Genomic DNA, 19,300 nt, shown 5'->3' on the forward strand with positions numbered 1-19,300 from the left:
TTTATAGAAAATTTTTATAAAATAAAATAAAAAAATAAATATAAAAAAATTTCCTTTAAAAAGAAAATTTATCGAAAATTTTCTGTAAAAAGAAAACTTATCAAAAATTTTTATGGAAAATTTTCCATTATTTTTTTTGTCATAAGTATCTACGAATCAAATCATTACATTATCCTGCGTATTTAGAACATTGCTGTAAGATACTCTGTGATCGGTCACGACCCTCTTTTACTACTTACTTGTTATTCAATTTTTTTCTAATTTTTATGGTGTTACATTTCGTAGTTTTTTTTTTCGTTTTTCATCTTCATCCCGGGGAAAAACATCTAAACATTTTATAACATTGTTGTCATTGTTGGAAGAGGATTCTGCTGACATCCTTCCTTCTACGTGCGTAAATACACTCATTAAATTATAAAAAAAAAACTAAAATTAAACAGAAATGTAAAAAATATATTAACTATAGAAAACCATAAAAAGGATTAGGGGTTAATATGATTAAGGATCGTGGTCATTTAATAAAAAAAACTTCACTTTTAATTTAAAACATTCCAATTTATTTCATATAAAATTTTGTAAATTTTTCCAAGTGCATCCTCAACAATTCACTAATGCAATGCTTATAAATTAAGAGGGCGTGTATTTGGCCACTATTCATTCCCAAGCTATTCATCGTTAAGGTAAATAAAGATAAATAATGTTGTCTTGTTTCTTAAGTTTCCTGTTGAAAAAGATGGCAAATGTGCCAGCCATTGTTTAGTTTTGTTGGACGGATGCAAACAACGACAACACTGACATCCACACAGCAGTTGCACTTAACTAATGTTACAGATAGATGGACAGACAGACCGACATACACAAAACATAAATTAACGTAAAAAATAATTAAATTTCTTTTTTTTTTTTGCTAAACATACAACAACTGAGTTTTAATGAAATTGAAATTTAGAATTGAAAAGAAAAACAAACCATGAGAGATATGGTTTTTTGCAACACAACCACAAGACGCCACATACAACTTGTTACTGAACACTTAATGCAATTAGAAGTTTTTCTTTCTATTTTTCAATTTAATTTAAAAGAGTAAAAAAAAGTAAGAAGATGAATAGATAAACTTTTGATAGTATTAAGTTTCTATATCTCAAAATTTGTTTAAGTTTCATAAACAGAAATTTTTTTTAATTTCTTTCATAAATACAGTTAAACACAAATGTTAGAAGAATATTCCTCGAAAATTTTCTATAAAAAGAAAATAATTCGAAAATTTTCTACCAAATGAAAATTAATCGAAAATTTTCTTTAAAAGTATATACCTCAAAAATTTTCTATAAAACTAAATTCCTCGAAAATTTTCTATAAAAAGAAAATTACTCGAAAATTTCCAATAAAAAGAAAATTCCTCGAAAATTTCCTATAAAAAGAAAATTCCTCGAAAATTTCTATAAAAAGAACATTTATCGAAAATTTTCTATAAAAAAAAATTACTCGAAAATTTCCAATAAAAAGAAAATTCCTCGAAAATTTCCTATAAAAAGAAAATTCATCGAAAATTTTAGTTTAGTTTATTCATTCTTATACAGAATCCTAGCCAAAGGCCATAATCGGATCCAATAACACTACTTAATTAGACAACATTCAATTTTAATAAAATAACAATAATAATAAAAGTAAATAAATAAAGAATATAAATTAAAGTTAAAAAAATGTAAAAAAAATAATTATAATAATAATATAGGACATTTTAGCATATAATGAGATGAGCTGAATGAAGTATATGTAAATTTTATATTTAATGGTGTATATAAATAAAATCTAACAAGCAGTCTTTTTTAAAGCAAAAAAAAAAAAAATACTAAATTTAAAGTTAATACAAATAGAAATCAACAAGCATATGGACAAGGTATCATTTAAACAAGTTATTCAACGCATATATATCAATAATTATAGAGTTTTAAGTATTTGAAAACAATTACCAACAAAAAAATTTAAATCACTCAGTTAAATATCATTAACAAATTACTCCTTATTAACAAATCATTTCAACATTAAAAAAAAAAAAAATTACAATAAATTACCTATAAATGCTATTCTATAAAAAGAAAATTAATCAAAATTTTCTATAAAAAGAAAAGTAATCGAAAATTTTCTATAAAAAAAAATTTATTTATGTTCTATAAAAAGAATATTTATAATACTTTATACAAACATATGTATGTACGTATGTACCTGCACAATTATAATCAAAAGTACCTTATCTTTAAGAATACTTTCATGACCTACAGATAAGTAATAAACAAATGAAATAATAAAAATAATATAATATTTTGTAAAAATACTTAAAATTCGACAGTATTAAAAAAACGTTCAAACTATTAATAACTAAAAAAATAAATCATGGAACGTTGGCAAAATAAAGTGGCAGTAGTTACAGGAGCCAGTTCAGGTATAGGAGCTGCTATTGTTAGAGATCTCGTCAAAAACGGTTTACAAGTTGTGGGTCTGGCTCGAAGAGTTGAGAGAGTAAACGATATAAAACAACAATTGCCCGTAAATTTACAATCCAAACTAACGGCTTTACAATGTGATGTATCCAGTTGGAAATCGGTTAATAAAGCTTTCGATCAAATCATCTCCCTTTATGGTGGAGTTGATATTTTAGTCAATAATGCTGGCTGCATGAGTAAGGGAAAATTATCTACAGGAAATCCTGAAGAAATACAAAAAGTTTTACAAACCAATGTTATGGGTGTAGTATATTGCACCCAGAGAGCTTTTAAATCAATGAAGGAACGCAATTTTGATGGTCATGTTATATTGCTTAATAGTATATCGGGACATCGTGTTAGATGTTTACCCAATTACTTACCCGACAATAATATATATGCACCTTCTAAGTTTGCCATCACAGCCATAACAGAAATTTACAGGCAGGAATTTAAGGGATTGGGTACTAGAATAAAAATAACTGTAAGTTCAGTTAAAGATTTGTTTTTAAAATTCTTTATCGATTTGTATGGTTATTTTGTAGAGCATAAGTCCTGGTGCTACTGAAACTGAAATTATACCCGATAGCATGAAACATACTGTGGCAGCTATGTTAAAACCAGAGGATATAGCACAAGGAGTTGTATACGTGCTCTCCACACCACCTCATGTTCAAATACATGAAATGACTATTAAACCAGTTGGGGAAATGTTTTGATTTATAAATTCCTTACAAATACAAAATCAAATTATTATTATGTTTCCAATTTGTCATTAGTTTGTTAATCGTGGTTCAGTTAACTATTTTTTAAATTAAATAATATAGACAAATATAATCTATTATTTGAAAAATATATATTTTAAAAAGTTTCTTTTGTTTATATGTTCTTAGAATATTAACAAGCTGCTTTAATAAACGTTGCCGCCATTAAGCTTAACAGTAAACAAACCAAACGTAATGAAACTTGAAACGAACAAAATCCCCCGGTTACAAATAAATATGAAGTTTAAAAAAAAAAGTGAAATAAAAATGAGCAAATTTATTTTTACGTGAATTCATTGGGTATGATAATAAATTATCTAAGCTTTTTATTACAAATACATAAATGTTGTGTAACCCTACAGCATAGTTGTAAAATTGCATGTCGATAGGCGATTAAAAATAGTTATAGATAGATAGATAGATAGATAGATAGATAGATAGATAGATAGATAGATAGATAGATAGATAGATAGATAGATAGATAGATAGATAGATAGATAGATAGATAGATATATAGATAGATAGATAGATAGATAGATAGATAGATAGATAGATAGATAGATAGATAGATAGATAGATAGATAGATAGATCGATAAAGAACTCGATAGATAGATAGATCCTAGATAGATGATAGCTCCGCTCGCTCGCTCGCTCGCTCGCTCGCTAGCTCGCTCGCTCGCTCGCTCGCTCGCTCGCTCGCTCGCTCGCTCGCTCGCTCGCTCGCTCGCTCGCTCGCGCTCTCTCGCTCGCTCTCGCTCGCTCGCTCTCGCTCGCTCGCTCGCTCGCTCGCTCGCTCGCTCGCTCGCTCGCTCGCTCGCTCGCTCGCTCGCTCGCTCGCTCGCTCGCTCTCTCGCTGCTCGCTCGCTCGCTCGCTCGCTCCTCGCTCGCTCGCTCGCTGCTCGCTCGCTCGCTCGCTCGCTGCTCGCTCGCTCGCTTCTCGCTCCTCGCTCGCTCTCTCGCTCTCGCTGCTCGCTCGCTCGCTCGCTCGCTCGCTCGCTCGCTCGCTCGCTCGCTCGCTCGCTCGCTCGCTCGCTCGCTCGCTCGCCTCGCTCGCTCGCTCGCTCGCTCGCTCCTCGCTCGCTCGTCGCTCGCTCTCGCTCGCTCGCTCGCTCGCTCTCGCTCGCCTCTCGCTCTCGCTCTCGCTCGCTCGCTCGCTCGCTCCTCGCTCGTCGCTCGCTCGCTCGCTCGCTCGCTCGCTCGCTCGCCTCGCTCGCTCGCTCGCTCGCTCGCTCGCTCGCTCGCTCGCTCGCTCGCTCGCTCGCTGCTCGCTCGCTCTCTCGCTCGCTCGCTCGCTCGCTCGCTCGCTCGCTCGCTAGCTCGCTGCTCGCTCGCTCGCTCGCTCGCTCGCTCGCTCGCTCGCCTCGCTCGCTCGCTCGCCTCGCTCGCTCGCTCGCTCGCTCGCTCGCTCGCTCGCTCGCTCGCTCTCCTCGCTCGCTCGCTCGCATCGCTCGATAGATCGGGTCGCTATTCGGTTGTGCTAAGAGGTTCCCTTTTTCCATAATCTCCGAACATCTGCTTTTCGGAAAACTGAATCGGTCACCAAAATCATCTATCTCTGTCTTTATGCACCAATTATTAGCAACATATTCGACTTATGCCTTCAAATCTTGCATCTCTAGAAAAATACCACCAACAATGGAAACTAAACAAATATAACTTGTAAAGTGATATAAAACAAAATATTATATGAAAAAAAGAAATGTATAACAATAAGGAAACGGCAACAAACATTTGTTAACACAATTATATTGTGGCTGTGATTAGGGACCCCGCATTTATTTAAAATTCACCAAGTCAGGCCATTTAAATCTATGTCAGAGTGAATATTGTTGATGCTTAGCAGCCCGTACTACCATTAACGAAAATATGTAAGTCTGGTGGTGTATTTTACAAAGAAACCAAAAAAACATAAAAAGTAAACGCGAAAGATTACTTTAAAAGAAAGTATAGGAAGTAAAAGCGAATTTTAAAATGAATATAAAATGTACATAAACAAGCTTTATTTATATATGCCGTCATTCAAATTTACTTGAATACATATACTTAATAATATGTTCTTTTTTTTTTGGTTTTTGCAATGTGTGCAGAAAATGTAATGTATTTTTCCTTTAAATGTCAAACAAACATATTGTCAAAAAAATTTACAAAAACAAAAAATGAAATAAAATGAAATGAAAACGTTTATGAAGAAAGGGGCGTTAAAATTTAAGACGTCTTTACAAACAACTGAAAATAACAAACATGATGTGCGTTATTGTTAAGGGAATATTATTTACAACTTAAATATTATTTTATAACTTAAATAAATTCAAATTACTATCGATTATGGAAATGTGTTATACTAAAACGAAAATGACAGCAAATATACGAAAGAAGACGAAAATAATAACATGTTGATATCTTGTAAACCATATTAGTATTATAGCTCATATTAAGTTTAAAATATGTAAACCAATTGGAAAAACTTTCATGGTTAAATTAAAACTCAATCCAAAATGTTGGAAATCTGGACTGATGCTATCTAAACAGGATGTTAAGTTTTTAAATGTCAAAGGTACCAAAATCCTTCAAGTTTCTCTAAAAGACTTCAGAAACTTAAAATTCCTCTCAAGACTTAAATAGTTATTTAACACTCGTACATACAAAGTACAGATAAATTGCTTACATTTTGTTGTTTTTTCATTAAGTATATCATTATTATGGCACATTTGGCAACGGAAATTATTTATACATAAGTTAGAAAAAAACAATAAATTGCAAATAGGATCTTAGAAAAGGACATACATTCTTAGAGGCTTCCACATACTTATTACAATGTAAACCATAATTTCTAATGAAAGAAACAATAAAAATGTCCTTTAATTTTACTCAACACACACATACACTAACAATTTGACACTCCTCTTTATGTGTACATCTCTAGTTGTATGTATATCCGGTTGTCACACATGTTGTGGCATTTCTTAAGCATTTAACAGGAAAAAGGTTCTTTTGGAAAAAAGCTTAAATATGCTACAGAAAATATTTTATTTTCGGTTTTTGCTTCTTGATTTTACTTCTTCTTATACGTATTATTATAGTTATTATATTCGGCCATACTTTCGGGTTAATTTAGGAAATCATTGCTTTAGATGACATTTAATAAAGTCGTTTTCTAGCAACAATAAACAGTGGGACTTAAAAAGCAATAATTTATAAACAAGTAAAAGTATTACCAGATCTAAGTATATTGTTCAGTTCTAGGTTAGTTCTAATTTAGTTCTAGTTCAGTTCTGGTTCAGTTCTAGTTCAGTTCTAGTTCAGTTCTAGTTCAGTTCTAGTTCAGTTCTAGTTCAGTTCTAGTTCAGTTCTAGTTCAGTTCTAGTTCAGTTCTAGTTCAGTTCTAGTTCAGTTCTAGTTCAGTTCTAGTTCAGTTCTAGTTCAGTTCTAGTTCAGTTCTAGTTCAGTTCTAGTTCAGTTCTAGTTCAGTTCTAGTTCAGTTCTAGTTCAGTTCTAGTTCAGTTCTAGTTCAGTTCTAGTTCAGTTTCTAGTTCAGTTCTAGTTCAGTTCTAGTTCAGTTCTAGTTCAGTTCTAGTTCAGTTCTAGTTCAGTTCTAGTTCTGTTCTAGTTCAGTTCTAGTTCAGTTCTAGTTCAGTTCTAGTTCAGATCTAGTTCAGTTCAGTTCAGTTCTAGTTCAGTTCTAGTTCAGTTCTAGTTCAGTTCTAGTTCAGTTCTAGTTCAGTTTCTAGTTCAGTTCTAGTTCAGTTCTAGTTCAGTTCTAGTTCAGTTCTAGTTCAGTTTCTAGTTCAGTTCTAGTTCAGTTCTAGTTCAGTTCTAGTTCAGTTCTAGTTCAGTTCTAGTTCAGTTCTAGTTCAGTTCTAGTTCAGTTCTAGTTCAGTTCTAGTTCAGTTCTAGTTCAGTTCTAGTTTCAGTTCTAGTTTAAGTTCTAGTTCAGTTCTAGTTCAGTTTCTAGTTCAGTTCTAGTTCAGTTCTAGTTCATTTCTAGTTCAGTTCTAGTTCAGTTCTAGTTCAGTTCTAGTTCAGTTCTAGTTCAGTTCTAGTTCAGTTCTAGTTCAGTTCTAGTTCAGTTCTAGTTCAGTTCTAGTTCAGTTATAGGTTCAGTTTAGTTCAGTTCTAGTTCAGTTTCTAGTTCAGTTCTAGTTATTCTAGTTCAGTTCTAGTTCAGTTCTAGTTCAGTTCTAGTTCAGTTCTAGTTCAGTTCTAGTTCAGTTCTAGTTCAGTTCTAGTTCAGTTCTAGTTCAGTTCTAGTTCAGTTCTAGTTCAGTTCTAGTTCAGTTCTAGTTCAGTTCTAGTTCAGTTCTAGTTCAGTTCTAGTTCAGTTCTAGTTCAGTTCTAGTTCAGTTCTAGTTCAGTTCTAGTAATTATAAAATCATAACTGCTCCAGCCCCTATCATTTCGAAATACTTTTTCGATACCACTGTCCTCCACATAAGAATGCCATCTGAAAATAATAACAACTGTCCAACATAAATACACTTATACACATTCGTACTCACATCTAAATATTTTTTGTATGTATGTGCGTATGTAACTGTAAATGTATTTATAAGGTTTACCAATAAAATGCAGGACCCATCTATTGTACAACGAATACTCAGATTGTATTGTATTAAAATTGTAAGAAATCGTAAATTTTTCCCATGTACTTGTGAGACCTCAAGTGGGAGTTGGCGGGGGTGATTTTTGGTATTGTGAATGTATATGCGACCAATAATAATAGACTCTTTAGAAATTTATGTGGAAGTTAATATTTTCTGAAACATTTATGGTCGAAAGCTTAGACAATAAAATATCAAACAATACAAAAGAATGTGTCGTAACGTTATTTTCCTTTGACTTTTTTTCTCGTAACAATTGTCCTCGGCCTGGGCTGGTTAATCAATAAAAAATACTTGATGCATTATTTGCTTTACGAATTTGGCAAATAATTGTTTTTGGTCACTAGAGTTGTAGTAATAAAATCAAGTAGAAATTCAAGTCATAAATACGTTTCTAGAATGTATTTCTTAAACGTTTCATAAGTGCATTTAAGTGTGGGGTTTGACTAATGGGCGTGCTCATATGTGTACGGAAAATCTGTATTTAATTGCTGGGAAATATTGTTAAGTTTTGTTAACAAAATAGCTATTATGTAGGTTATGTTAATAAATTACTAAAACTAAATTTAGTAAAATAACACCATAAATAAAATCGTGCTAATTCATATATCAAATATAATGAAAATTCATATATCAAAATTAATATAAAATTAGTATAGAAAATATTTCTAACAAAATTTTAATATTTGCTAATTAATATACAGATTTATTATTCCATCTATGAGTATATTTAAAGTTATTTTCGTAACTCTCAACTATATATCTGCACAATTGTTGCTGTTACAATTATGGTCATGTTAAGTTTAAAAGGACTTCCAAAGAAATATACCTTGACCGCTGTACGCCATATTATGGCCACTGTTTAACTGTCCTATCTACATGCTCAATATTCCTCTGATCCTGTGTTTTCTCCCAGAGTACGTATCATTATATTAACCTTGGACTTTCTCATACTGAGAGGGCCTTTCATCCTCCTCCGTTTGGGACATCTCAGTTTAGCGGTCGACTATACCCCGATTTTTGTGCATAATCGTCCACCTTTTATATTAACTTTGAAAACGAAATCCACATGACTCCCATAACTTGTCTTCATATCTCTCACTTACCTGAAACATCAAAGACATTTTATACTAATTAAAAACTTCACTCAAATTTCTTTAATCAATGCAAAAATTTCATCCTTTGCTAAATAATTTTCCTCAAATAGACCATAAATAACTATAACAACAATTCAATGTTATTTAGTTACTTTAAAAGGATTCTATGTCCTGTTAAATGAAATTTATTTTTAAGTAGTTCTTTAATATATTAAACTTAATTTTAAAATGAAAATCAAGAGAAATTTCAAATATTTTGTTCAAATAACCATGATACACACAAGTATTTAGCAAAATAAAGAAGAAACTAAATACATTCACATTAAATATAAACTTTATACATACAAACATATTTAAGCAAACTGAAATAACATTTTCAATATACTTACTCGTTTATACTTAGATAAAATAGCAAATATTTTCCTTATAAACATAAATAAATAAATATTTTAGAGTTGAGTAGAAAATAAATTCATGTCGAAGTTAGGTGGGCACCAACAATGGTTGTTGAGCGTTATCAATTAATACTTCACTTTATAGACATTACCCGATTTATTCAAGATTTCCTGGAATACTTTATCTCTAGATTATTCTTAAATATTAAAAACCTTAAATCCTTTTACTTTCAACTAATGCAGTCACCCTATTGTGCGTATGAAAATATGTATATTGGTATGTGTTTGATTATTTTTTTCTTACCCCCATTTTCAACCCAAGGTCAGTCGGTAGTCTCTAGTCACCATAACACACTGGTACCCAATATAAATACTTTAGGGAAAAATCTAGTTAAATGCTTGAATGAGTAAATATGCAAAAAATAAATAAACTAATATCGCTCATTTATTACAATAATGTATTAAATCGAAAAATTAGAAATTAATTTTATAGAACAGTTCTAGTTCAGTTCTAGTTCAGTTCTTGTTCAGTCTAGTTCTAGTTCTAGTTCAGTTCTGTTCAGTTCTAGTTCATTCTTCAGTTCTAGTTCAAGTTCTAGTTCAGTTCTAGTTCAGTTCTAGTTCAGTTCTAGTTCAGTTCTAGTTCAGTTCTTAGTTTTCGTTCTAGTTACATTCTAGTCAGTTACTATTTCAGTTCTATTTCAGTTCTATTCAGTCAGTTCAGTCCTAGTTCAGTTCTAGTTCAGTTCTAGTTCAGTTCTAGTTCAGTTCTAGTTCAGTTCTAGTTCAGTTCTAGTTCAGTTCTAGTTCAGTTCTAGTTCAGTTCTAGTTCAGTCTAGTTCAGTTCTAGTTCAGTTCTAGTTCAGTTCTAGTTCAGTTCTAGTTCAGTTCTGTTCAGTTTCTAGTTCAGTTCTAGTTCAGTTCTAGTTCAGTTCTAGTTCAGTTCTAGTTCAGTTCTAGTTCAGTTCTAGTCAGTTCTAGTTCAGGTTCAGTTCAGTTCTAGTTCAGTTCTAGTAATTCTAGTTCAGTTCTAGTTCAGTTCTAGTTAGTTCTAGTTCAGTTCTAGTTCAGTTCTAGTTCAGTTCTAGTTCAGTTCAGTTCGTTCTAGTTCAGTTCTAGTTCAGTTCTAGTTCAGTTCTAGTTCAGTTCTAGTTCAGTTCTAGTTCAGTTCTAGTTCAGTTCTAGTCAGTCTAGTTTCAGTTCAGTTCAGTTCTAGTTCAGTTCTAGTTCAGTTCTAGTTCAGTTCTAGTTCAGTTCTAGTTCAGTTCTAGTTCAGTTCTAGTTCAGTTCTAGTTCAGTTTCTAGTTCAGTTCTAGTTCAGTTCTAGTTCAGTTCTAGTTCAGTTCTAGTTCAGTTCTAGTTCAGTTCTAGTTCAGTTCTAGTTCAGTTCTAGTTCAGTTCTAGTTCAGTTCTAGTTCAGTTCTAGTTCAGTTCTAGTTCAGTTCTAGTTCAGTTCTAGTTCAGTTCTAGTTCAGTTCTAGTTTTTTTCAGTTCTAGTTCAGTTCGTTCAGTTCTAGATCAGTTCTAGTTCAGTTCTAGTTTAGTTCTAGTTCAGTTCTAGTTCAGTTCAGTTTCTAGTTCAGTTCTAGTTCAGTTCTAGTTCAGTTCTAGTTCAGTTCTAGTTCAGTTCTAGTTCAGTTCTAGTTCAGTTCTAGTTCAGTTCTAGTTCAGTTCTAGTTCAGTTCTAGTTCAGTTCTAGTTCAGTTCTAGTTCAGTTCTAGTTCAGTTCTAGTTCAGTTCTTGTTCAGTTCTTGTTCAGTTCTAGTTCAGTTCTAGTTCAGTTCTAGTTCAGTTCTAGTTCAGTTCTAGTTCAGTTCTAGTTCAGTTCTAGTTCAGTTCTAGTACAATTCTAGTTCAGTTCTAGTTCAGTTCTATTTCAGTTCTAGTTCAGTTCTAGTTCAGTTCTAGTTCAGTTCTACTTCAGTTCTAGTTCAGTTCTATTTCAGTTCTAGTTCAGTTCTAGTTCAGTTCTAGTTCAGTTCTAGTTCAGTTCTAGTTCAGTTCTAGTTCAGTTCTAGTTCAGTTCTAGTTCAGTTCTAGTTCAGTTCTAGTTCAGTTCTAGTTCAGTTCTAGTTCAGTTCTAGTTCAGTTCTAGTTCAGTTCTAGTTCAGTTCTAGTTCAGTTCTAGTTCAGTTCTAGTTCAGTTCTAGTTCAGTTCTAGTTCAGTTCTAGTTCAGTTCTAGTTCAGTTCTAGTTCAGTTCTAGTTCAGTTCTAGTTCAGTTCTAGTTCAGTTCTAGTTCAGTTCTAGTTCAGTTCTAGTTCAGTTCTAGTTCAGTTCTAGTTCAGTTCTAGTTCAGTTCTAGTTCAGTTCTAGTTCAGTTCTAGTTCAGTTCTAGTTCAGTTCTAGTTCAGTTCTAGTTCAGTTCTAGTTCAGTTCTAGTTCAGTTCTAGTTCAGTTCTAGTTCAGTTCTAGTTCAGTTCAGTTTTAGTTCAGTAGATTTCTAGCTTTGTTCAAATTCAGTTCTAAATTAGTTCTAGTTTATTTCTAATTCTGTTCTAATTCTACTTAGTATAATTGTAATATGTATTGTTGTTTTAAGTTTTATAATTCTCTTTAATAAATCCGAATTTTGAATTAGGACAAGATTGAAGTAGATGAACAATATTACAATACTAATATGTTATTAGTTTTTTTTATAAGTACATAAGTAAGAAGGATAAATAATAAATTATTCTTTACTTTACATAAATAAAAACTAAAAATGCAATTTTGTGTTTTGCAGATTTAGATATTTTCTACTTAAAAAATTTTAAATATTTAAAATCAATAACATTTATAAATCATATGGGAAGTAGTCCCATACATAGCTTTGATCAAAAAAAGTGAATCCATATTCTTTGCTTTTTTTATTTATTATTAAGAGCAATATACTGCAAATTATCTAAACTTAATACATTTAAAAAAATTTTACTAATTCTCTTAAAATAATTCACCCACTGGTTTTATAGTCATTTCATGAATTTGAACATGGGGTGGTGTAGAAATGGCATACAAAACACCAGCAGAAATATCTTCAGCTTTAAGTAAGCATTCACCTAGAAACTCTTTAATATTATCGGGAACAATTTCAGTGTCAACAGCACCGGGACTAACACTCTAGAAAAATAGAACAAAAATAATTCAAGAAAAATGTTATTTAAAATAGAAAACCTTTAAACTTACCGTTACTTTAATCTTAGTGCCTAAACCTTTAAATTCTTGACGATAGATTTCTGTTATGGCGGTAATAGCATATTTACTAGGAGAATAAATATTACCATCTGGTGCTTGATCTCCTAAAGCTATCACATTATGACCGGCAATACTATTGATTAAAACAACATGACCATCAAAATTACGCTCTTTCATCGATTTAAAAGCACGCTGAGTACAATAAACTACGCCCATGACATTTGTCTGTAAAACCTGTTGTATCTTATCAACATCAGCTGTACACAGCTGACCACTTGTTAAACAACCAGCATTATTTACTAATATATCAACACCACCAAAGAGCGAGATGATTTTATCGAATGCGTCATTAACAGATTTCACATCGGAAACGTCACATTTAATAGCGGTTAATTTTGATTGTAGTTTAACTGGTAATTGTGCTTTTATATCCTCAACTCTATCCACACGTCTTGCCAGACCAACAACTTGTAAACCATTGTTGATAAGATCTTTAACTATGGCTGAACCAATGCCTGAACTGGCCCCGGTTACAACAGCTACTTTATTTTGCCAGCGTTCCATTATATTTTATTTTAAAGTTTTATTAATATTATATACGTTCTTTACACCTTGACGTCTGATTAAATACTACTGAATTTTTTATAAAAACTACTCTCTTTTTTATAAACACAAATAATTTTGTTAGAAAAAATTACTATAATGACTACATACTTTATTTGCCAGTCATACTGACGGACCCGCTATTAGATAAAAAAAAACAAAACCAATACATTTTAGTTAAACGAATATAAAATTTGGTATAATTTTGTTTAGTTTGAAGTTTATTGATTATTTTGTTGTAAACTTAATCGTCATAGTTGGTTTTCATTATCTAAAGATAAGCAATAAATACAATTCATTATATCAATAAATATTAAGGTAGTACTTCATATTCCGAATACTGTGAAGATGACCCGCAAATTTCGAAATTAAAAGATCCATATCTATATAAATAGTTGACACAAATGAATTGTTTAATTATTTTTAAAACAACCTAGCAAAAGTTTAAATTTTCGTAATAAGTAATATACCCAGTAAAAACTTTCATTACCATGTAAGGGATTAAAATGCTAAAATTCACTTACACAATAGCATTTTAAGTCATTATTTTAACATTGTCATGTCATTGGAGGCAAGTACTTACCACAAACGATTACAAGTAATTAGAAATAGTAGTCATTGTAAATCGCATGAAAAAAACGTATACAGCTTCTATATCTTTACTGGCAAGATTACTACTGAATTATAAATTACTTATATAACACATTATTAGTAAGACATTATCAGACTACTTCTATGTAATCCAAACGATATCTAGTAGTCATTGAAAAGTATATTGATAGGTAAGTAATTACAACTGAAAGCCATTACCCAGTTTTTGCTGGGTAGTTATTTGAAATAACTACTTATCTATCTATCTATCTATCTATCTATCTATCTATCTATCTATCTATCTATCTATCTATCTATCTATCTATCTATCTATCTATCTATCTATCTATCTATCTATCTATCTATCTATCTATCTATCTATCTATCTATCTATCTATCTATCTATCTATCTATCTATCTATCTATCTATCTATCTATCTATCTATCTATCTATCTATCTATCTATCTATCTATCTATCTATCTATCTATCTATCTATCTATCTATCTATCTATCTATCTATCTATCTATCTATCTATCTATCTATCTATCTATCTATCTATCTATCTATCTATCTATCTATCTATCTATCTATCTATCTATCTATCTATCTATCTATCTATCTATCTATCTATCTATCTATCTATCTATCTATCTATCTATCTATCTATCTATCTATCTATCTATCTATCTATCTATCTATCTATCTATCTATCTATCTATCTATCTATCTATCTATCTATCTATCTATCTATCTATCTATCTATCTATCTATCTATCTACTATCTATCTATCTATCTATCTATCTATCTATCTATCTATCTATCTATCTATCTATCTATCTATCTATCTATCTATCTATCTATCTATCTATCTATCTATCTATCTATCTATCTATCTATCTATCTATCTATCTATCTATCTATCTATCTATCTTCTATCTATCTATCTATCTATCTATCTATCTATCTATCTATCTATCTATCTATCTATCTATCTATCTATCTATCTATCTATCTATCTATCTATCTATCTATCTATCTATCTATCTATCTATCTATCTATCTATCTATCTATCTATCTATCTATCTATCTATCTATCTATCTATCTATCTATCTATCTATCTATCTATCTATCTATCTATCTATCTATCTATCTATCTATCTATCTATCTATCTATCTATCTATCTATCTATCTATCTATCTTCTATCTATCTATCTATCTATCTATATCTATCTATTATCTATCTATCTATCTATCTATCTATCTATCTATCTACTATCTATCTATCTATCTATCTATCTATCTATCTATCTATCTATCTATCTATCTATCTATCTATCTATCTATCTATCTATCTATCTATCTATCTATCTATCTATCTATCTATCTATCTATCTATCTATCTATCTATCTATCTATCTTATCTATCTATCTTCTATCTATCTATCTATCTATCTATCTATCTATCTATCTATCTATCTATCTTATCTATCTATCTATCTATCTATCTATCTATCTATCTTCTATCTATCTATCTATCATCTATCTATCTATCTATCTATCTATCTATCTATCTATCTATCTATCTATCTATCTATCTATCTACTATCTATCTATCTATCTATCTATCTATCTATCTTATCTTACTATCTAGCTATCTATCTATCTATCTATCTATCTATCTATCTATCTTCTATCTATCTATCTATCATCATCTATCTATCTATCTATCTATCTATCTATCTCTATCTATCTATCTATCTATCTATCTATCTATCTATCTATCTATCTATCTATCTATCTTATCTCTATCTATCTATCTATCTATCTATCTATCATCTATCTATCTATCTATCCTATCTATCTATCTATCTATCTATCTATCTATCTATCTATCTATCTATCTATCTATCTTCTATCTATCTATCTATCTATCTATCTATCTATCTATCTATCTATCTATCTATCTATCTATCTATCTATCTATCTATCTATCTTATCTATCTATCTATCTATCTATCTATCTATCTATCTATCTATCTATCTTCTATCTATCTTCTATCATCTATCTAGCTATCTATCTATCTATCTATCTTACTAACTAACTCAAAAATCTACGAATTTAACCTTTCACGATATAAATATTTGACCTTAGCTTCTTCGTCAAAAAAAAAACTGGTAGCAGTTTTGAAAATAAATCCATTAATTTTATTATACAATTTATCCTGAATTCAAAATCATTGAAAACACATTTTTAAATTTTGAAATATGTAAACGAATTAATACCAATATTTACAAATATTAATTACAAAAACTAGATCCTCTTAAAAGATTTCACCCACTGGCTTAATAGTCATTTCATGAATTTGAACATGTGGTGGTGTGGAAATGGCAAACACAACTCCTTGAGAAATATCTTCAGGTTTTAAAAAAGTATCACCAATTAACTGCTTAATATCATCGGGAATAAGTTCGGTATTAACAGCGCCAGGACTAACACTCTATTAAAATAAAATAATGACAGTCAACTAAAATTCCTTATTTAAGAAATCTTCCAAACTTACCGTAATTTTTATCTTAGTGCCAAATCCCTTAAATTCTTGTCTATAAATCTCTGTTATAGCGGTAATAGCAAATTTACTGGGTGCATAAATATTATTATCGGGAGCTGCATTTCCAACATTTTTAACCCTATGACCGGCAATGCTGTTAATTAATATTATATGACCATCAAAATTACGTTCTTTCATGGATTTAAAAACTCTTTGGGTACAATACACCACACCCATGACATTTGTTTGTAAAACTTGTTCGATATCCTTGAGATTTCCGGCACATAATTTACCATTTTTCATGCAACCAGCATTATTTACTAAAATATCTACACCACCAAATTGTGAAATGATTTTATCGAATGCATCGTTAACCGATTTCAAATTGGACACATCACATTTAAGAGCAGTTAATTTCGACTGTAATTTGACGGGTAATTGTGCCTTAAGTTCTTCAACACGCTCTACACGTCGTGCCAAACCCACAACTTGTAAACCATTGTTGAGAAGATCCTTAACAATGGCCGAACCAATACCCGAACTGGCTCCTGTAACAACTGCTAGTTTATTTTGCCAACGTTCCATTTAATAGCTTGTTATAGAACTCTACCTAACACCTGAACGTTTTCGTAAAAACTATTCAATATTTTGAAAATTTCTATTTATTTATGCAGTTACCCTGACTCACTATTTGATAACTAAAACTACATTTTATTTATATAAATATTGTAACATTTGATTATTACATAATTTCTATACTTTAAATTTATTTGAAAATAAACTACATATTGTGGGCTTCCAATATCTATAGATAAGAACTACTTAAGAATCATTATAAATAAATATGTAGGGAAGTAGTAAGTCACTCTGTCAGCTCATGATCTAAACTTATATTCCGAATAAAACTAAACTTTAACTACTTATAGAAAGTTTTTCGAAAGGTCAAAAATATGAACTACATTTATAGTTCACATGTTCTAGTGCGTGGCTTATATAGGGAAGCCAACCTACAGACCCCTCTAAAGTAAAACAACTCGAAAATACCTTAGCTCCGAAAGTATAACATTTCGTTACGATATGTTTAAAAATTCACGAAATATCGTTTTATTTTCAGAAAACCACGTTTTTAAACCACAGTGCAACAGCTATTTTATTTTGCAAACATTGCATTTCAGTTTTTAATTCTTTTTTTTTTTCAACTAAAGATAATTTGGGTCTTAACACCTTAACGTTTTTATAAACACTATATCGTTTGTGAAAATTTTTTTATTTTAAATAATGATTAGATTGCAGTTACACTGACCCACTATTAGATAAAAAAACTACATTTATTATATTTTTATAAATATTTACTTTACTTTTAATTTATTTGATTACTAAACATACTATATTGTTTACATACATTCGTGCATTTTAATTATATTTGTTTTTTAAAAGTGTGCGGTACATTGAGTCATATTTAACTCAAGAGCCTCCACATACATCATGTCCGTCTGTCTGACTAGCTGTCCATGTAAAATCTGGTGTGAAAGGTACAGATCCGAATCGGTCCGTCATTTTACCCATAAAAACGGACCCACGAATATAGCTTTATAGCTAGTCTCTGTACCAAAATCGGCAGAAAAAAATCTTAAATAATCATAGGCTTCATTCCACCTTAACTACCATAGAAATTCGCCCCACTCAGAAAATGACTTAAAAGTATTTACCTCATAATTAAACAACAGTATTACGATCAAATTCAGTATAACTTTTATATAAACATAAATGCCTCCACCAAATTTTATTTGAATCGGACCATATTTGACTCTAGCCCTCATGCATATAAAGCCTCTTTCAGAAAAAACAGTTTTTCGAATTTTTCGAATTTATTAAATACAAAATTCAACTAGTATATACTTAGACTAGGCGATAAACTAGTTCATTGAATACCCAGTCGACTAGTCCATAGACTAGATTTGCTATAGATAATCAATCGGTCAATTGCTAGATTCGTAGAGTAGTTAATAAACTTGTCAATAAACTACGGCAATACTGTACTCCATAGACTAGTGTTAGGAGTATTCAATAAACAAGTCAATAAACTTGTCAGTAACCCAGTCCCTAAAATAATAATTGGTAAACTTCATAGAATAGTCAGTAAACTAAAATAGTCGAATCCTTTTCGCAAAATGGACGTAAGCAACAGATTTTCGTTTTTTTTTTTTATCGATAATTTATTTTTATGCTATGTATAGATAATTTATTAATTATTATAAATAATTAAAAAAATAATCTCTTGTAAAATTCAGCATAATTAACTTTTATATAAACATAAATTCCCCCACCAAATTTTATTTGAATCGGACCATATTTGACCTTAGCTGCTAGTCTATTCGATTTCGAGATAGACCTTTTCGCCAAATAAACGTTAGCAACATGATTTTCGTTTTTTATAGAAATCGATAACATAAGTCCTAAGATAATTAAAAAAAATACAGACCTGTAAAATTTAGTTTTTGTCGCTTGCGTATTTTTTGCGAAAAGGGGTCGATATATAATAAATGTATGTGTGTATGGGGAATTTCATGTCAAGTGACTCAACTTAAAAATCGATTGTGAAGAAATGAAAGGTTAGTGCTATTGGATAGTAGTTCAAACACAAATTTTCACATCTATCGGTTAAGAACGGCCGGACTTAGAGGGAGTCAATGTTGGTCATTTTGGTCACACAGGGTTTTATTCAAATGAGTGTAACTTTTAACCTATTGGCCCTAGCAAAAATTGTCCAAAGGAGTTCAGATAGCTATTTCTGCATTCTGACTCCCTCTGACTCCGGCAGTTCTTGGTCGAAAATTTGTGTCTGGCCTACTATCCAATAGTACTAACATTGGTGCAAATTTCATTCAAATCGAAAGACATCGATTTTTAAAGTTGGGTTACTTGACACGAAATTACCCATATTTATGTATGTATTACTTGTTTCAATTCAAGAGTTTCATTAAAATGTGATATCCATCATTCCCTCAGTTAGATATAAGAGTAAAGTTTTAGAACTAT

At 31.0% G+C, this 19,300-nt stretch overlaps 3 protein-coding genes across 3 annotated transcripts; 1 reads left to right on the forward strand and 2 right to left on the reverse strand.

Moving 5' to 3' along the window:
- Positions 1–2,351: 2,351 nt before the first annotated feature.
- Positions 2,352–3,354, forward strand: LOC119610839 (farnesol dehydrogenase-like). The gene is made up of 2 exons (XM_037966226.1): positions 2,352–2,967; positions 3,029–3,354. Exons 1-2 carry the CDS (start codon positions 2,395–2,397, stop codon positions 3,200–3,202), a joined length of 747 nt encoding a protein of 248 aa, XP_037822154.1. The 5' UTR covers positions 2,352–2,394; the 3' UTR covers positions 3,203–3,354.
- Positions 3,355–12,127: 8,773 nt separating this feature from the next.
- LOC119610836 (farnesol dehydrogenase-like) lies at positions 12,128–13,129 on the reverse strand. The gene is made up of 2 exons (XM_037966223.1): positions 12,503–13,129; positions 12,128–12,436 (listed from the first exon to the last, which is right to left on the reverse strand). The coding sequence occupies exons 1-2, from the start codon at positions 13,073–13,075 to the stop codon at positions 12,260–12,262; spliced, it is 750 nt and encodes a 249-aa protein (XP_037822151.1). The 5' UTR covers positions 13,076–13,129; the 3' UTR covers positions 12,128–12,259.
- Positions 13,130–15,894: 2,765 nt separating this feature from the next.
- LOC119610838 (farnesol dehydrogenase-like) lies at positions 15,895–17,492 on the reverse strand. Its single transcript, XM_037966225.1, has 2 exons — positions 16,274–17,492; positions 15,895–16,210 (listed from the first exon to the last, which is right to left on the reverse strand). Exons 1-2 carry the CDS (start codon positions 16,844–16,846, stop codon positions 16,034–16,036), a joined length of 750 nt encoding a protein of 249 aa, XP_037822153.1. The 5' UTR covers positions 16,847–17,492; the 3' UTR covers positions 15,895–16,033.
- Between the last annotated feature and the right edge of the window lie 1,808 nt (positions 17,493–19,300).

This window comes from Lucilia sericata, unplaced genomic scaffold (assembly GCF_015586225.1).
Source record: "Lucilia sericata isolate MDLA Ls3-8-SP2 unplaced genomic scaffold, ASM1558622v1 Contig001286F_arrow, whole genome shotgun sequence".
NCBI classification, from domain to species: Eukaryota; Metazoa; Arthropoda; class Insecta; order Diptera; family Calliphoridae; genus Lucilia; species Lucilia sericata.

Excerpts from the sequence above, each read along its gene's own strand:
- LOC119610839 (XM_037966226.1), top strand. The coding sequence starts at position 2,395 with ATGGAACGTTGGCAAAATAAAGTGGCAGTAGTTACAGGAGCCAGTTCA. Across the intron at positions 2,968-3,028 it reads GTACTAGAATAAAAATAACT|AGCATAAGTCCTGGTGCTAC; the intron begins GTAAGTTCAGTT and ends GTTATTTTGTAG.
- LOC119610836 (XM_037966223.1), bottom strand. The coding sequence starts at position 13,075 with ATGGAACGCTGGCAAAATAAAGTAGCTGTTGTAACCGGGGCCAGTTCA. Across the intron at positions 12,437-12,502 it reads GCACTAAGATTAAAGTAACG|AGTGTTAGTCCCGGTGCTGT; the intron begins GTAAGTTTAAAG and ends CTATTTTTCTAG.
- LOC119610838 (XM_037966225.1), bottom strand. The coding sequence starts at position 16,846 with ATGGAACGTTGGCAAAATAAACTAGCAGTTGTTACAGGAGCCAGTTCG. Across the intron at positions 16,211-16,273 it reads GCACTAAGATAAAAATTACG|AGTGTTAGTCCTGGCGCTGT; the intron begins GTAAGTTTGGAA and ends TTATTTTAATAG.